This window comes from Lithobates pipiens, unplaced genomic scaffold (genome assembly GCF_037356315.1).
Source record: "Lithobates pipiens isolate NorthernLeopardFrog02 unplaced genomic scaffold, aLitPip1_a1.2 Scaffold_30, whole genome shotgun sequence".
Classification (NCBI taxonomy): domain Eukaryota; kingdom Metazoa; phylum Chordata; class Amphibia; order Anura; family Ranidae; genus Lithobates; species Lithobates pipiens.
In genome coordinates, this window is record NW_027507791.1 from 48,066,624 (window position 1) to 48,083,101 (window position 16,478).

Genomic DNA, 16,478 nt, shown 5'->3' on the forward strand with positions numbered 1-16,478 from the left:
AGGGGGGGGGGGGGTTGGACTGTGGTCAACGAGAGCCGAAAATTTCCTGGCATCAGTGAAAACATCACTACATTTGGTATCAGTGGGAGGAATAGTGCCCCATCGTTGGTGTCAGTGGGCAGAATAGGGTCTTATATCTGTCGGGGGAATAGTGCTTTAGGGCCAGATAAAGGCACGCAAAGGGCCGTAGTTTGGGGACCACTGTCCTAGAATATCGAATGGTTAAAATTTTTTTATTGACACTGAGCAACAGAATTATCCTGTTACGTGCCAAAGTGAAATTGTACCTTGACAAAGGAATTGAAATGAATAAGTTAGAAAAAAACAAAAAACAAAGCTCAGTGTGGCACTATTTTCTGCTTCAACCATAGTGGTATGTCCAATAATTTTATATATAAGTGTTTAGAAAGGAGCACAATAAACCAAATTACACAATTAACCCAACAACAAAGCTATAGTGCAATACATTTTAGTGAAGTGTTCTTTGACATCATGGGGTAAGATGCATTAGATCAGGGATCTGCAATTAGTGGACCTCTGTTGCAAAACTACAAGTCCCATCATGCCTCTGTCTCTGGGTGTCATGCTTGTGGCTGTCAGAGTCTTGCTATGCCTCATGGGACTTGTAGTTCTGCAACAGCTGGAGGTCCACTAATTGCAGATCCCTGCATTAGATTATGGCTCTCTCTATGAACATGATGTTCCATCTGGATCTTCTCCCAGTTGGGCATTGTTGAATGCAAAGACCAGAAAGAGAGCAATAACACATGGTAGGGGTGGAAAAAAAGGGGAGAGGATTGGGGAACACGCTAGACCTGGAGGATGACCATGTGTGCCTATGTGGACTCATGAAAGATCCAGTAGGCCACAATCGAAATCTGGGGGGTATTTAGTGTTGATCCATGGGGACCATGTTTTTTTCCCACAAAGAGGCCATTCTAAATAGTACTCATCTTGTTCTTAAGCATCTTCCAGAATACTCTAGATTCAACCTCCTCAGGGTTGGGATTGGTGGATTTCCATGGCTTCCCTATGGTCTGCTTGTTTGCTGTAAGGATCTATATCATTAACTTGAACTGGGCGTTTGTTAGCCTTTTCGATTTTTTTTTTTTAAGTAGAAAAGGTTAAGTTGAATACGTAAGGTGGTATTCAGCAAAGTGTTGAACCACAGGCTTCTTGCCGCCAGGTTGCATGTCAACCACATAGGTAGGGCAATTTTGACCTGTTGGAAATCAAGAGGACTTGTTGGGCAATCTTGACCTTTAATCTAGAGAACCTGTGGGCAGAGCAAGGCATCCACTTGTTCACCTGCCCCCTGTCCAGAGTCGTATCCCCAGTACTTTTGGTTATGAAGAAATATGTGACTTTTCCCCTCCTTCCATAAATGTCCATTTACCAAGCCCTAGAGCCACTGCGTGTTGGGTGTGTGGAGTCCTTCGATTGGTAAAGGCTCTAACCCGACCAACGTGGATCCTTCTAGAACGTATTTGCTGCCTGGAAAGCTTTCATGAGTTATTGCTTTAGAACATTTGAATCATAGGAGCTTTCATGTCAAAGTAATAACAGATTTCTAAGAAGTGATTTCAACGAATAACAGTTGGAGAACAAGGCCTGTTGTGATCCCATTTCCTGCTTCAGCCATATTGGATTGACAGAAGAATGATCTACTTTGCTTCGGGAACCTGCTGGGGTTACGGGAGTGTCAGGCTCACCCGTGGATGTTGACTCGGTGGGTGGATTGCCGACCTGCTTGCTGCAGACTAGTCACCACCCGGTTCTGAAGAAAATGCCCTGACAAACCTGTTTTTTTAAGATCACCATCTACAGGTGGAAGTGAAACTGAGTACACCCAGAGAAGGCCGGGAGGGAGGGGAGCGCAGACAAGTCACAAAGGTGTTACACACTACATGGGATTTCACTGAATGCTATTAGTATATAAATCACACATATTAAATAAACTTGTTATGGCTTTATAAATACTAAATCCCTGAACTCCAAGTAGGAAAGAGAATACATCTTTGAAACACATATATATTGGAATTGGTTTACCTGCCAATAGAGTTGTCACCAGTCCGGGTTTTGAATCATGTGTCCGGGTTTTAGACCACCTGAACCCCAGACATGTTTTGCAGACTGGACTGTGTCTCCCCAAGTAACCAGGTACCACAACCACCACGGGCATAGGCGTGCACATGGGCCCGGTTGTGCCAAGGCCCACACTAATCACCAGGGTTGCTAACCATCCAGAGGGCTGGTTCCAGTTGTCTAAGCCGAGTGTCTGTGAACCTCTTTCTCACACTGCGCAGGGCCAGCATAGTCCCCCCCACACAGATGGCAGAGGAGTGAGGGCTTGATCTACATCGCACATTCACATTGGTCCCTACCCTCAAGGAGCCCACAATCCAAGGTCCCCACATTCATATGCTAGGGCCAATTTTGGACAGAAGCCAATTAACCTACCAGCATGTCTTTGGAGTGATCAGCTGGTCCTCCTCCTCCCACCTTGACCTCTCTGCCCGGCCACCCACACTTAACACACATACATGGTGGATGAAAAGTGCCGATGCCTGAGCCTCCTTCCTTTGGGTGAGTGAGCACACCACCCATTGTCTGAGACTGAAGACTCTCCCCCCTCTGTCCCGCCTCTGAGTGAGTACACTAATGTAAGGGGGACGCAGATCTAAGGGGTGCTCTGTGGACTCTGATGTAAGGGGGGATGCTGGGAGCTCTGACGTAAGTGCGGACTTTGGTGAGGAGTTCCATGGGCTGCTAAGGTGTATGGGTTTGGCTTGAAGAAAAGGTGGCAACCCTACTTGCAAAGGGATTTGTAATTGTGTCGGTACAACCAGTCTTGTGATCTAGACGCCCCTATTTGATAGCACAGGCAGAGCCTAGACCTCCGGAGAAGAAGACACCCCTGGTCCGCTGATTGGACAGTGAAAGAGCAGCAGCGTACTGATAAAGTCACCACTCTGCTGCCTCCTCCTGTCAATATTGGCTTTTAACTCTGGCCTCTCTTTCTCCCCATAGCTGAAGGAACCCCTAGCAACCTCTGGAGGAACCCTAGGGTTCCTCAGAACCCTGGTTGAGAATCACTGCTCTAATCCCTGTGTAAGCTCCGTGTCTGAGCTTACACCGGATTAATGACCTCCCCATCCCCCCTCCCCCACCACGTGACAATGTTTAGGAATGGTTAAGTCTCCTTAACTTATTTAGGGTAAATTCCAACTGGCAGGTGCTTGCGCAGGAATGGCAATGTGACCCTTTGTGTGTGGGCACTTCAGAGCTGATATGCCAAGGATCTTCGACCTGCTCCTTACCACCCTGTCTTGTGAATCCTTCCACACGTGTCATGGACACACCATATGAAAAATAGCAAGAATGAGGCAGATCAGGATCGCTTCTTGCTTTCATCAGACGCACCACTTCTGACCCTTTTTTTTTAGGCAAGTCCTTTTTTTTTTTTGCCAGGGGGCCAAGGCTGCTATCTTGAAGACAAAAGGGATAATTGATTTACAGATCACATTATATAAAGGACGTTTTGCTGATTTTTTATTTTTTTATTTTTTTTGTCATTGAGCTTACTTCATCCTGAACAAGAACAAATAAAATGCCTCGATAGCCCCCCTTTTTTGGGAAAAGGGGTCCGGCACAGATTGCCTATTTTTCAGCATTATATAAGGCCCTGGCTGCGCTCGGCACTCACGCAGGCCAGACGACGACGACAGCAGCGTGCCAATGACTGGCATAACCTTCACGTGGCTCCCTCTGCTGGCCAGGCTGCGTCTCGACACGCTGGGAGTTTTATGACCTGTGTGACCTTCCCACAGCACATGTGTCCTCCGTGTCACGGATGGCGAGTCCTCCACGTGGTGACTTCTCCAACCGTGTTATTAAACAGACTGCTTATCTTTTTCTTCTTTTTTTTTTTTTTTTTTTAATACAGCGTTGTCCGCAGTTTATTTTGATCTTTTCACACTTACAAGCGAGTTTCGATTATCGGCGCCGTTTAGAGACAAAAGCCGCAATTGTATTCCCTATTCCCATAAAAAAAGAGGAACAGCTCTGATTCAATAGCTGGCTCTAGTTTAAAGGGGAAGTGTGTTTAATTTTTTTAGGACATGTCTGCCCCTTAAAAACAAACAGATTATATATATATATATATATATATATATATATAATATATATATATATTTTTTTGCTATGTTGATTTGCATTTGAGATATGCATTTTTTTGGGGGGGTTGAATTGAACATCCTGGTGCTTTTTGTGTATAGCTTCATGTTAACCACATCATTACCGGACCATTTCAAAGTTTTCAGTGCTGCGATAGTTTGAATCACAACTACTCCATCATGCAACACCCAAATATAATTTATTTCATTTTTTTTTGTTGAGACAATTCTATTCTCAAGGCTTTAAAGGGCAGACAATGGTGCTTTTCCCCAATGCCGTTTATAAAAGGCACTTGGGAAATGCCATTCATAAGGCCCCCTTGCACACAGGGCTGTCTAGGAACAGTGCATCATCGCTCCTGGTGTTTTAGTATGCCCAGGACAGGTCTAGCATCCAGCCCTGCTGCAGGCAGTCATGGGGTGCATACCAATGATGGGGCACCATTCCTCCCACTGCCACAACCAGTGATGGGGCACTATTTCTCCTGCTGATACCACCAGTGATGGGGCACTATTCCTTCCACTGCCGCCACCAGTGATGGGGGCACTATTCCTCCCTCTGATATCACCAATCATGAGCCACTATTCCTCCCACTGATACCAATGATGGGGCACCATTCCTCCCACTAATGGTGGGAGGAATGGTGCTGGCAGTCCCACTAATACCACCAATGATGGGGCACCGTTCCTCCCACTAATACCACCAATGATGGGGCACCGTTCCTCCCACTAATACCACCAATGATGGGGGCACCGTTCCTCCCACTAATACCACCAATGATGGGGCACTGTTCCTCCCACTAATACCACCAATGATGAGGCACCATTCCTCCCACTGCCGCCACCAATGATGGGGCACTATTCCTCCCTCTAATACCAGCAATCATGAGGCACCATTCCTCCCACTGCCACCAATGATGGGGCACTATTCCTCCCACTGCCGCCACCAGTGATGGGGCACTATTCTTCCACTGCCGCCACCAGTGATGGGGCACTATTCCTCCTTCTGCTGCCATAAGCGATGGGGCACTATTCCTCCGTCTGATACCACCAACCATGAGGCACTATTCCTCCCACTGATACCAATGATGGGGCACCATTCCTCCCACTAATGGTGGGAGGAATGGTGGTGGCAGTCCCACTACTACCACCAATGATGGGGCACCGTTCCTCCCACTAATACCACCAATGATGGGGCACTGTTCCTCCCACTAATACCACCAATGATGGGGCACTGTTCCTCCCACTAATACCACCAATGATGGGGCACTGTTCCTCCCACTGCCGCCACCAATGATGGGGCACTGTTCCTCCCACTGCCGCCACCAATGATGGGGGACTGTTCCTCCCTCTAATACCAGCAATCATGAGGCACCATTCCTCCCACTGCCGCCACCAATGATGGGGCATTATTCCTCCCTCTGATACCACCAATCGTGAGGCACCATTCCTCCCACTGCCACCAATGATGGGGCACTATTCCTCCCACTGCCACCAGCAGTGATGGGGCACTATTCTTCCACTGCCGCCACCAGTGATGGGGCACTATTCCCCCTTCTGCTGCCATAAGCGATGGGGCACTATTCCTCCGTCTGATACCACCAACCATGAGGCACTATTCCTCCCACTGATACCAATGATGGGGCACCATTCCTCCCACTAATGGTGGGAGGAATGGTGGTGGCAGTCCCACTACTACCACCAATGATGGGGCACTGTTCCTCCCACTAATACCACCAATGATGGGGCACTGCTCCTCCCACTAATACCACCAATGATGGGGCACTGCTCCTCCCACTGCCGCCACCAATGATGGGGCACTGTTCCTCCCACTGCCGCCACCAATGATGGGGCACTGTTCCTCCCTCTAATACCAGCAATCATGAGGCACCATTCCTCCCACTGCCACCAATGATGGGGCACCATTCCTCCCACTGCCACCAATGATGGGGCACCATTCCTCCCACTGCCACCAATGATGGGGCACTATTCCTCCCACTGCCACCACCAATGATGGGGCACTATTCCTCCCACTGCCGCCACCAATGATGGGGCACTATTCCTCCCACTGATACCACTAATGATGGCGCACTATTCCTCCCACTGCCACCAATGATGGGACACTATTCCTCCCTCTGATACCACCAATCACGAGGCACAAGTCCTCTCACTGATGCCAATGATGGAGCACCATTTCTCTCAACAATCATGGGGCACCAGTCCTCTCACCGATACCAATGATGGGGCACTATTTCTCCCACTGATATCACCAATGATGGGGCACTACTTCACTGATACCAATGATGGGGGGGGGGGTTCATTGTTTACTGAAAACTAGGATATTTTCTACTCCCGCTGCCTACAGTCGCCTACCCCGCCCCCCCTAAAATTTGAAGGACAGTAAACTGGCCCTTTGTTTAGAAAGTTTGGAGACTCTTGATCTAGTCGAACGACATGCATTGGGCACCCTTTGCCTCCTGGGATATGAACGTCACGTATCCCAGAAGGCAAAGCCTTTCATTCAATAGAGGAGGAGGAGGGAGCGGCCTAACGGCGTGTCATCCGGAGGCGCGCCGGCAGCCTCTTGATGACCTCACACCAAAAACACGGCGCCGCGGGGGCCGAGCGCTGCCAGGAGAGAAGAAGGTCTCAGCTGGAGAAGAACCTGAATAACTCACCACCAGGTACCTCTGCCTATCCCCCAGTGCCTGAAATAGGCTGATATATCCTGTGCAGGACGGGTTATGGGGAGCTAATATAAAGGAAGATTTCACATAGTTATATTGGCGATTATTTTACGATACATTTAATTTTGAATACTTGTATAGCCGTCCAAAGTTAGATGCGGCAGCTTTGCTTTATTCTGATTTTTGTTGCCAAATACTACTTTTGGCTTGATTGTTCTAATTCAGATTGATGGTGCTGCCCCCCCAACCCCCCCCGGGGGCCCCATAGCAGTTGTGTCACCTTTTTATGGCTTTAGTTGCCCCTCCATGCCTGGAAATTGCTCCTTTGCATTGCAGATGATAATCCCCTGCAGTCCTGCGGTCCGTCATGCATGGGCCGGAGGTGATCTGTACTCATTATGTGCTCTTGGCCTCTATGTGACCCGCTTGTGCTCTTCTCTTGCAGAATACCAGCTGACCAGCGCAGACTTATCTTCCCTTCCTACGTTCAGCTCTCCGGGAGGGTTGTCGCTTGGCAACGTGTCCGCCTGGCAACAACAGCAGCAACAGCATCATCATCATCAACAGCACCACCAAGCGCAGCAGTTGATCCCGGTGTCATTAAGCAACTTGGTGTAAGTACTGCATGATCTGTGACCCTCCCCCGTCGCGTTTTTTTTTTTCTGCTTTGCCATCAGATGCATCCTGTGTGCTTTGTTAGTTAAAGGGTTATTCCACCTCTTTTGCACATTTCAGCTTTTGGTACATGCTGCTAAACTCACAGATCTTGCCAACAGCGCCACCTGCTGGTGAAATCTAGTATTGCAGCCTGTTCAGCCATTGTATTTTACTGTCCTCAGACGTATAATATCCACTTCACTTCCTGAAGATTTACGGCACTGCGTTACTTTAACTGACAATTGCGTGACGCTGTAACCAAATAAAATGTATGTCCTTTTTTCCTCACAAATAGAGCTTTCTTTTGTTGGTATTTGATCACTTCTGCGGTTTTTTTTTTTTTCTGTGCTATAAACAAATAGCTACCAACGCGATTTTGAAAAAAAAAAAATTATATTTTTTACTTTCTGCTATAAAACATATTAAATTAAAAAAATTTAATTTCTTGGTTGCCGACCAGCCTGCGGCAGGTTGTCACGGCTCCGTAAATTGCCATAGCTATAACTCGGCTCTTTAAGACGCTATAGCAGGCGCGCGCCCGCAGCATGTCCACGGAGCCCTATATATATATATATATACATATATATATATAATATTATATACATATATATATATATATATATATATATATATATATATATAATATTATATACATATATATACATATATAATATTATATACATATATATACATATATAATATTATATACATATATATACATATATAATATTATATACATATATATACATATATAATATTATATACATATATAATATTATATACATATATATACATATATAATATTATATACATATATATATATATATATATATATATATATATAATGTTTGGAGGTTCTATGTAATTTTCTAGCAAACAAAAATTATTTTTTTTACATGTAGGAGAGAAATGTCAGAACTGGCCTGGTAGGCAAGTGGTTATAGTTCATGTGCGTGCAAAGGCAGGCGTCACAATACTTTTGGTAATATACCCTGCATGATAAAATTCACACCCTTTCACGGTCGATGCAAGTGTGTACATTCATCTGTGGCAGAAGAGGGAGTGAGGTGAATAAGATCAGGTTAGACAGGTCTAACTAGAGTAAAAAAAAAAAGTGCGTTGTAATGTGCGCCCATCCCGTGTCACCTAGTACCCGCCCTACAAGTAGGCATCTTAGATCAGTGTGCAGACCACTCTAAAAGGGCAGCAAAACAATTCTATGCACCTCTATGTAAAGCCACGGTAAAACAAAAATCTCAATAAGCTTATATTGATTGGTTTGCACAAAAGTTATAGCGTCTACAAAATAGGGGATAGTTTTATGGAATTTTTCTTTTATATATATATATATATATATATATATATATATTTATATTTATTTATTTTTACTAGTAATGGCGGCGATCAGTGATTTTTATCGTGACTGCAACATTTTTGCGGACACATCGGACAAAAAGAGCGACAATTTTGGAAAAAAAAAAATGTTTTTACTTTTTGCTATAATAAATATCCCCAAAATTTAAGAGAAAAAAAACAAGTTTTTCTTTGTTTCATCATTTCAGTTAGAAAATCTTGCAAAGAAATCATTGTTTTTCATAAATTGTTTTTTTTTTTTTTTTTTTACTTTTTGCTAAACAAAATAAAAAGGCTGAAAATTTAAGAGGGAAAAAAAACAAGTTTTTCTTTGTTTCATCGTTTCAGTTAGAAAATCTTGCAAAGAAATAATTGTTCTTTATAAATTGTTTTTTTTTTTTTGTTTAGCAAAAAGTAAAAAAGACTGAAAATTTAAGAGAAAAAAAAACAAGTTTTTCTTTGTTTCTTCGTTTCAGTTATAAAATTTTGCAAAGAAATAATTGTTCTTCATAAATTGGGTTTTTACTTTTTGCTAAATAAAAAAAAAAAAACAATTTATGAAGAACAATTATTTCTTTGCAAAATTTTATAACTGAAACGAAGAAAAACTTTTCAGTCACTTTTTGCTAAAGAAACAAAAAACAAAAAAAAAAAAAAGACTGAAAATTTAAGAGAAAAAAAAACAAAACAAGTTTTCTTCGTTTCAGTTATAAAATTTTGCAAATAAATAATTGTTCTTCATAAATTGGGTTTTTTGTTTATTTAGCAAAAAGTAAAAACCCAATTTATAAAGAACAATTATTTATTTGCAAAATGTTATATAACTCAAACGAAGAAAAACTTAATTTAAGAGGAAAAAAACAAAACAAGTTTTTCTTCGTTTTCAGTTATAACATTTTGCAAATAAATAATTGTTGTTCATAAATTGGGTTTTTACTTTTTGCTAAATAAACAAAAAACCCAATTTATGAAGAACAATTATTTCTTTGCAAAATTTTATAACTGAAACAAAGAAAACTTGTTTTGTTTTTTGTTTTCTCTTAAATTTTCTGTCTTTTTTTTTTTTTTGTTTGTTTCTTTAGGTGTTTAAATACCACCAAACTAAACCTCGACGCGTGTGAACAAAATGCTAAAAATATAATTTTGGGTACAGTGTTGCGCGACCGCACAATTGTCAGTGCTGAAAATTGGCAGGAAGGGGGGTAAAAGTGCCCGGTATCGAAGTGGTTAAAGGGGCTTGCATAGTAATCATATTATTTGCTGTGGCCGCTAAGGAGGCAAGCGTGTTTGAAAAGCCCCGACCAGAGAAAACGGTTCCCGGCAGGAGGCTGGCGAACAATCACGTAACGTCCATTGTGCTCGCCGGCCCCGCAAACACATATTTAGCTCGGTCGGGATCGCACAGCCGTAATTAAGGTGCCGCAGTAACATGGCCACTTTGGACCATTTCTGGAAGTTGCCTGGCAACCGACAGCATTAAAGTCACTCGGCCTCTGAGATTTGTTGGAGTCGCGGCAGGCGGACGGGGATGTGCGTGGAAGGTAGCTCCCAGCAGGTGGTTCTGGCAAAGCAAAAGGAGTGCGACCCGTTTATAGTTGGAGAGAACAGCGATGCTTTGCGTTAAGACGAGCGCGGAATTTTGCTTCTAACCTTTTTCTTCTTTTTCTTGCCTTCCTTTTTTATTTCCACCACCTTTTTTTTTTCTTTTCCTCTCCTACGCCTATCTTTTTCCTTCAACCTTTCCTCCCTGCAGGTCCGGAGGTCAGCTATCGCACACTGCCACACTGACGGTCAACACCAACCCCAACATCCACATCAAGAAGGAGCCGCCGTCGCCTAACCGAGAACGGAACACGGGGACCCCTTTGACGTCCTTCTCCCACCAGAGCCGGCACGATGCCACCGGCCGCTCTCCCGTCGACAGCCTCAGCAGCAACGCCAGCTCCTTCGAAGGCAACGACCGAGAAGATGGGAGGCCCGACTACACCTCATCTCTCGGGCTCCTTAGACCCTCGGCCGAAGCTGAGGGCGACAGCCCGTCTGTAAAGCGCATGCGGCTTGACGCATGGGTAACATAACCGGCTCCTTGGCAGCATCTCCCCCCCCCCCCCAACCCTACCCCCGAAGCTTCGTTCTTTTGCTCGCCGAAAAAGTTGCGAGTCGAAGGATGAGGTGCTGCTCTGGAGGGTGGGACGGATGGGGTGGAGGGGGGGGGGCGGGTTAAGTCACCAGTGAGGTCTAATGCTGTAGGGTGGGTACCTATCATTAACTGCCTGAGATATAGCTTTAGTATTTGGTAGGCATTCTTCCTAGTCCAACGCTTTGGGCAATGTCTGCAGGTGGCACCAGACTCCATGGCTGCATTGAGTACAACACCGGGAAAAAAATAAAAATATATCTTCCCCATCTCCACCGCTTATCCTTCACGTCTCATTAACCGCACAGCTGCTAAAAGAACACCTCCATCTCCTTCCTTTGCACCACACTGACATTACACGGCAAATTTCCCCCCCCCCCCCCCCCCCCCAAGCCCTGATCTGCTACAGGGCCTACTCACTGCTGGGGCAGCTTTAAGTTCTGAGGTGGACAAATTGGAGAAGGCGGCAATGCTGTAGCTATAATAAAAATGCTTAACTGCCACGTAGTCGAGGCCTTCATTGACAATCTGAAAACTGGGTTTCGAGCCTCAACGTAGCTAGGTTTTCAAATTCAAGAGACTTACCCTTGGAGAAAAAATCCTCGATTCCTCTGCTCCCCTCTTGCAAAGTAGTCCTCCCTCCCCTGAGTCCCGAAAACCTGAAGCTTGCGTTTCCTACACCGGAGCGAACCCCCCCCCTCCCTGGTCTGCATCAGCAAGGGTCAGGCAGAAGGAACCGTCCAGATACCAACTCAACCTACAAACCACCAAACATATCAGATACAAAGAAGTATGCCTGCACTGTAACCCCCTCCTCCCCTGCCAACACCGCAAGCCATGGAGCTCTCTAAAAAACAAAAAACAAAAAAATGCAGACATTGCCACCATTAAAAAAAAAAAAAAAAAAGAAAAAAAAAAAACAAAAAGAGAAAAAAAAACAAATATATATAATATATACATATATATTTATTCTTTTAAATGCGGTATTCTTATTTTGGTGGAACGAGCTCAGTCTATGATTTCACTTAACGAAAAAAAAAAAAAGGAGCCTCGAAGGAAGGGTTGGCTGATGCCCCGGAACGCACAGCTTGATGCGCTGTGGGATCTACATAGGGATCTCAAAGCGTCCATTTACAAGTGGGAAAAAAAAAAAGAAAGGAAGCCTAAGCTTGCCCCCCACTATTTTAAATTTTCTTAAGTGAAATCATAAATTTTTCAATCTTTTATATTTTAAGCTTCTTCTATTCTGGAAAGGAAGGCTTGGAATTAAAGGATATATATATATATATACGCTTACTGGGGGTCCATGTGCAACCATAGCAGCCCAGTCATTGTCGCGACCGCACGCCAACAGTGATAACGGTTGCAAACTTGGGGTGGGGGGGGGGGGGGTTTGAACTAATTTTTGCTGCTACTTTTAATATTAAAATCCTGTAAAATCAAGACAACATTTTTGAACGTAGGTTTGAATGGGATGGTATTTGTTAAAACCGGGCCTTCCCCTTAACCGTAATAATATATTTAAATGCTCATAAAACTAGGAGAATGGTAAAGTGGCTTGTGACACTTTGTAGGAAAAAAAACACATAATATTATTTTAAAATGTTGAACATGTTAAAAAAAAAAAAACATTTTTGAACGTAGGTTTGAATGGGATGGTATTTGTTAAACCGGGCCTACCCCTTAACCGTAATAATATTTTTAAATGTTCAGAAATTCATAAAACTAGGAGAATGGTAAAATGGCTTGTGACACTTTGTAGGAAAATAGAAAACAAAAAAAGGAATATTATTTTAAAATGTTCAACATGTTAAAAAAAAAAAACATTTTTGAACGTAGGTTTGAATGGGATGGTATTTGCTAACCCGGGCCTACCCCTTAACCGTAATAATATTTTTACATGTTCAAAAATTCATAAAACTAAGAGAATGGTAAAGTGGCTTGAGACACTTTGTAGGGAAATAAAAAAAAGTAATATTATTTTAAAATGTTCAACATGTTAAAAAAAAAAAAAAAAAAAACATAAAACCAGGAGAATGGCAAAAGGGCCTGCGACACTTTTTTGTAGGGGAAAAAAATAAAAAGTCAAAATAGTGGCAGCAGTACAGTTTTGTATACAACCCAGCTATGTGCACCACACAGTAAAAGCAACAAAATTAAGGTTTAAAAAAATAATTTTTTATTTTTTTTATTTTTACAAAATGAGCATATAAAGATTTGGGTCTCCTTCCGAAACCTAAAAATATGTTTACTGACATTTATCTCCCCCCCCCCCTCCAAAAAAGAAAAAAAAATCTGTTTTAAAGAAAATGGTTATTGTTAAAGTAGCAGCAAAAGTAATTTATATATTTTACAACAGTTAAGTGGTAAAAAAAAACAAAAAACTGAATAACGTATTGGCAAGACCGGCTGGTATGGTGTAAATGGACATTAGGATAATCCAATGGGCCCTTGGCTACTTCATTAGGTTCTTAGAGAACCGTATGTTTTTAGGTTTTTTTTCACACATGTAAATGAAAACACGGTAATTTTCAAGACAAGGAAAAAAAAATGACAATCTTAAAAAAATATATATATATCTATATATATCTATATATAGATATATATATATATCTATATATACACACACACATACTCCCTGCACCCTGTTTTTATCTGTATAAATATTTGTTTCTGATTTTTAATATTATTTCTTGTGCTCATTTGTGCTGTTGACAGTTACATTGTGAATATTTTTTTTTATATTCGTAAATTTTTTGCGTTCTGTAGAGTAGTTATTATTGTTCAGTTTCATTTTCGTTTCTATTTTTTTGTTTTATTTTTTCCCTCATTTTATTAAGGGGTGTGGCAGAAACTTGCACGACACAAAAACAATTACAAGTTAAATGCTGCAGTTTTTAGAAGAGTGAAGAAAATAAAAAAAAGGAGCATATTTATTCTCAAAAGGCTAAAAAAAAAAAAGGTGTAAAATGCATGAAGTAATATTTACATAAAACACCAAAAAAATTTACAAAAAAAAATGTCAAAAAAGATGTAACCTCAACAAAAGTGTAGCGTTTAAAATTTAAACAAAAATAGCTAATATATTGTGTTTGGCTGGTTCGCTTTTCTTTTTTTTTTGTTTTGTTTTTAATGTTTTTTTTTTTTTTTCATTCGTTTATTTTTTTTGGACAATGAAATACAATTGTGTATATTTTCATATAAGAAGTATGCACTGATATGTTTAAAAATGATATATTGCTTTTTAAAAGTGTGGTTACTTACCAAAGTCTCTTGTCTGTGCTTTCCCTTCAGTATCCTGACCATTGGGTCTTTCATATCAAGAACGCATGCATGGGGTGGGGGGTGGGGTGGGGGGTGGGGCAAAGGGACGGGAAGGGAGCTCGGTGTTGCATCTTGCCAGAAAATGGATAAACCCACCATATGCACTTCCATCCTTCAGTCATTCATTTCACTGTCATAAATAAATAAAAAAAAATATATATATAAAAAATATATTTTAGAAGTTACAAAAAATTGGAACAGTAAAAACACAAATATTCTGCTTCAGGGGGTAATATTCATTGTTTTCTTTTGTCCCTGGTAATTTTTTAAGTACATTACAACTGGGCAATATACCTGTAAGGCCAGTAATACTGGCCTTTTATTCCAAATGATATTCCATGTGCCCATGAGATTGTTATTTTTTATTTATTTTTTTATTTTGTAGTGTGCAGTGAAAGACGGTCCTGGCAATACCCATAACAAAATAGAACATTAGCCAGGAAAATCCAACATGGCTGGTCAACATCCCCCTTCTACACCCAAAATGGTTTGGAAATGTACTCTAAGCCAAAAGACTTTTTTTTTTTTTTTTTTTTTTTTACCAAAAAAAGTTTTGGCCAAAACAATAATCATCCAATGGCAATGTGTATATTTTTGGGGATTAAAAAATAAATAAAAATAAAACAAAATCATATATTCAAAGCAAATACTAAAAGGTTAAAGTACTCAGAAGAACATTTTAGGGGACACACCAAAAATAATACAGTTATTCATGAAAGGGAGTTCATATTTACCTAGAATTCCCTAATTTTAAAGGATACGCACCCAAAGCCTGAAGTTGGTAACAAGTGAAATTAATTTAAATTAATAAATTATTTACTTAGACGCGCCTCCAAGGAGTTCTTCTCGAAGGACCGTCTCCATTTTCAGAACCCCCATAGAAATGAACTTTGGTTAGGGTTCCCTCTACTTTGGATGGATCGACCAGTGGTTTCTATTAGCTTTAGACTTTTAAAATGTAGGGGAGGTAGGTTAGATGTTGCCACCAAGAAAAAAAACGTTGTGCACGTCGATTGTTACTATTAATTTAAATGATAAAACTTCTTAGAAACTCAATCTTCCTAAAAACAGTATCTAAACTACATTCAATGGACTCATCAGTTAAACTAGAAGTGATCTTCTCTTCAAGCTATTAGGGGAAGCCGAATGATCTAATCTCACAAGACGCTAGTATGCCTAATACTATGAAGAAAGATCTGAATAGTTAGTAAAACAATTGTTGTCCAATATCATCTTCTCACATGACTTCCCTTGTTTTTTTTTTTTTAAATGGTTCAACTGGTCAAATCATCACCAGGTTACCCCCTTGGTTCACTATATCCACTTAAAACAAACTGCAAAAATTTATATTTGGAATCCATATAATGTTTACACCGATACTTAATGGTGGCGAGTTTGAGGGTAACGTAGGGGCTAGTACCCTACTTTACACTCATAGTTCTAGACCAACAAGCAAAACTAACTACTCCCCTTTGCTTGAGGTGGATGTTCCGGCAATGGAAGAGGTCTTCGACAGCTTAAAGCTAGGCAAGAATTGGTACCCTACAAGTCCTAAACCAACAAGCACAATGAACAACCTCCTGTGCTTGTGGTGGATGTTCCGGCAATGGAGGACCTTAGGTCTTCGACAGCTTGAAGTTAGGCAAGACTTTGCAGCCCCCTGAGAACTGGGGAAGCCCAAAAAGCACTGGAAAAACAAAAATAAAGGGTGCACCAGCCTTGCGTGTTACCTTAAAAAATCTTTTTATTAAAGATTGTAGTAAAAGTTTTTATTCATATGTATTTGTCCTCTTTTGTACCAGTAAAGTCCCACACAAATGGGTTTTGAAGTTGCAATATTTATGGATGTGGTACATCATTATTAGCCATTCTTATTAGAAATTTAGAAATAAAACAGAAATAGCACAAGATATCAAGCTCATCAATATCCACGGTTTCCCGCAGACACTGCTCCATTGCAGCAGTCCCAGCATAGGGAAGACCCTTCCAATGGCTGGTGTGTTTTCGAGGGCAGGTACCTTCTTTTTCAAAGGATTCGGCTCTGATGAAGAGAGTACCTACCCACGAAACATATCAGCCATTGGAAATTATCTTCCCTACTCTGGGATTGTTGCAAAATGGACCAGTGTGTAGGTCACTATGGAT

General features: G+C 41.6%; 1 protein-coding gene across 9 annotated transcripts in view; it reads left to right on the forward strand.

The window, feature by feature from the left end:
- Positions 1 to 13,979, forward strand: part of MEF2D (myocyte enhancer factor 2D) — a 290,869-nt gene extending 276,890 nt beyond the window's left edge. For all 9 annotated transcript variants that reach the window (XM_077464178.1, XM_077464182.1, XM_077464184.1 and 6 more), the window contains 2 exons: positions 7,308 to 7,476; positions 10,626 to 13,979. In XM_077464178.1, the coding sequence (XP_077320304.1) occupies positions 7,308 to 7,476; positions 10,626 to 10,950 (494 nt within the window). In that variant the 3' untranslated portion in view covers positions 10,951 to 13,979. The remainder of the gene's footprint in view (positions 1 to 7,307; positions 7,477 to 10,625) is intronic.
- The last annotated feature ends 2,499 nt before the right edge of the window (positions 13,980 to 16,478 follow it).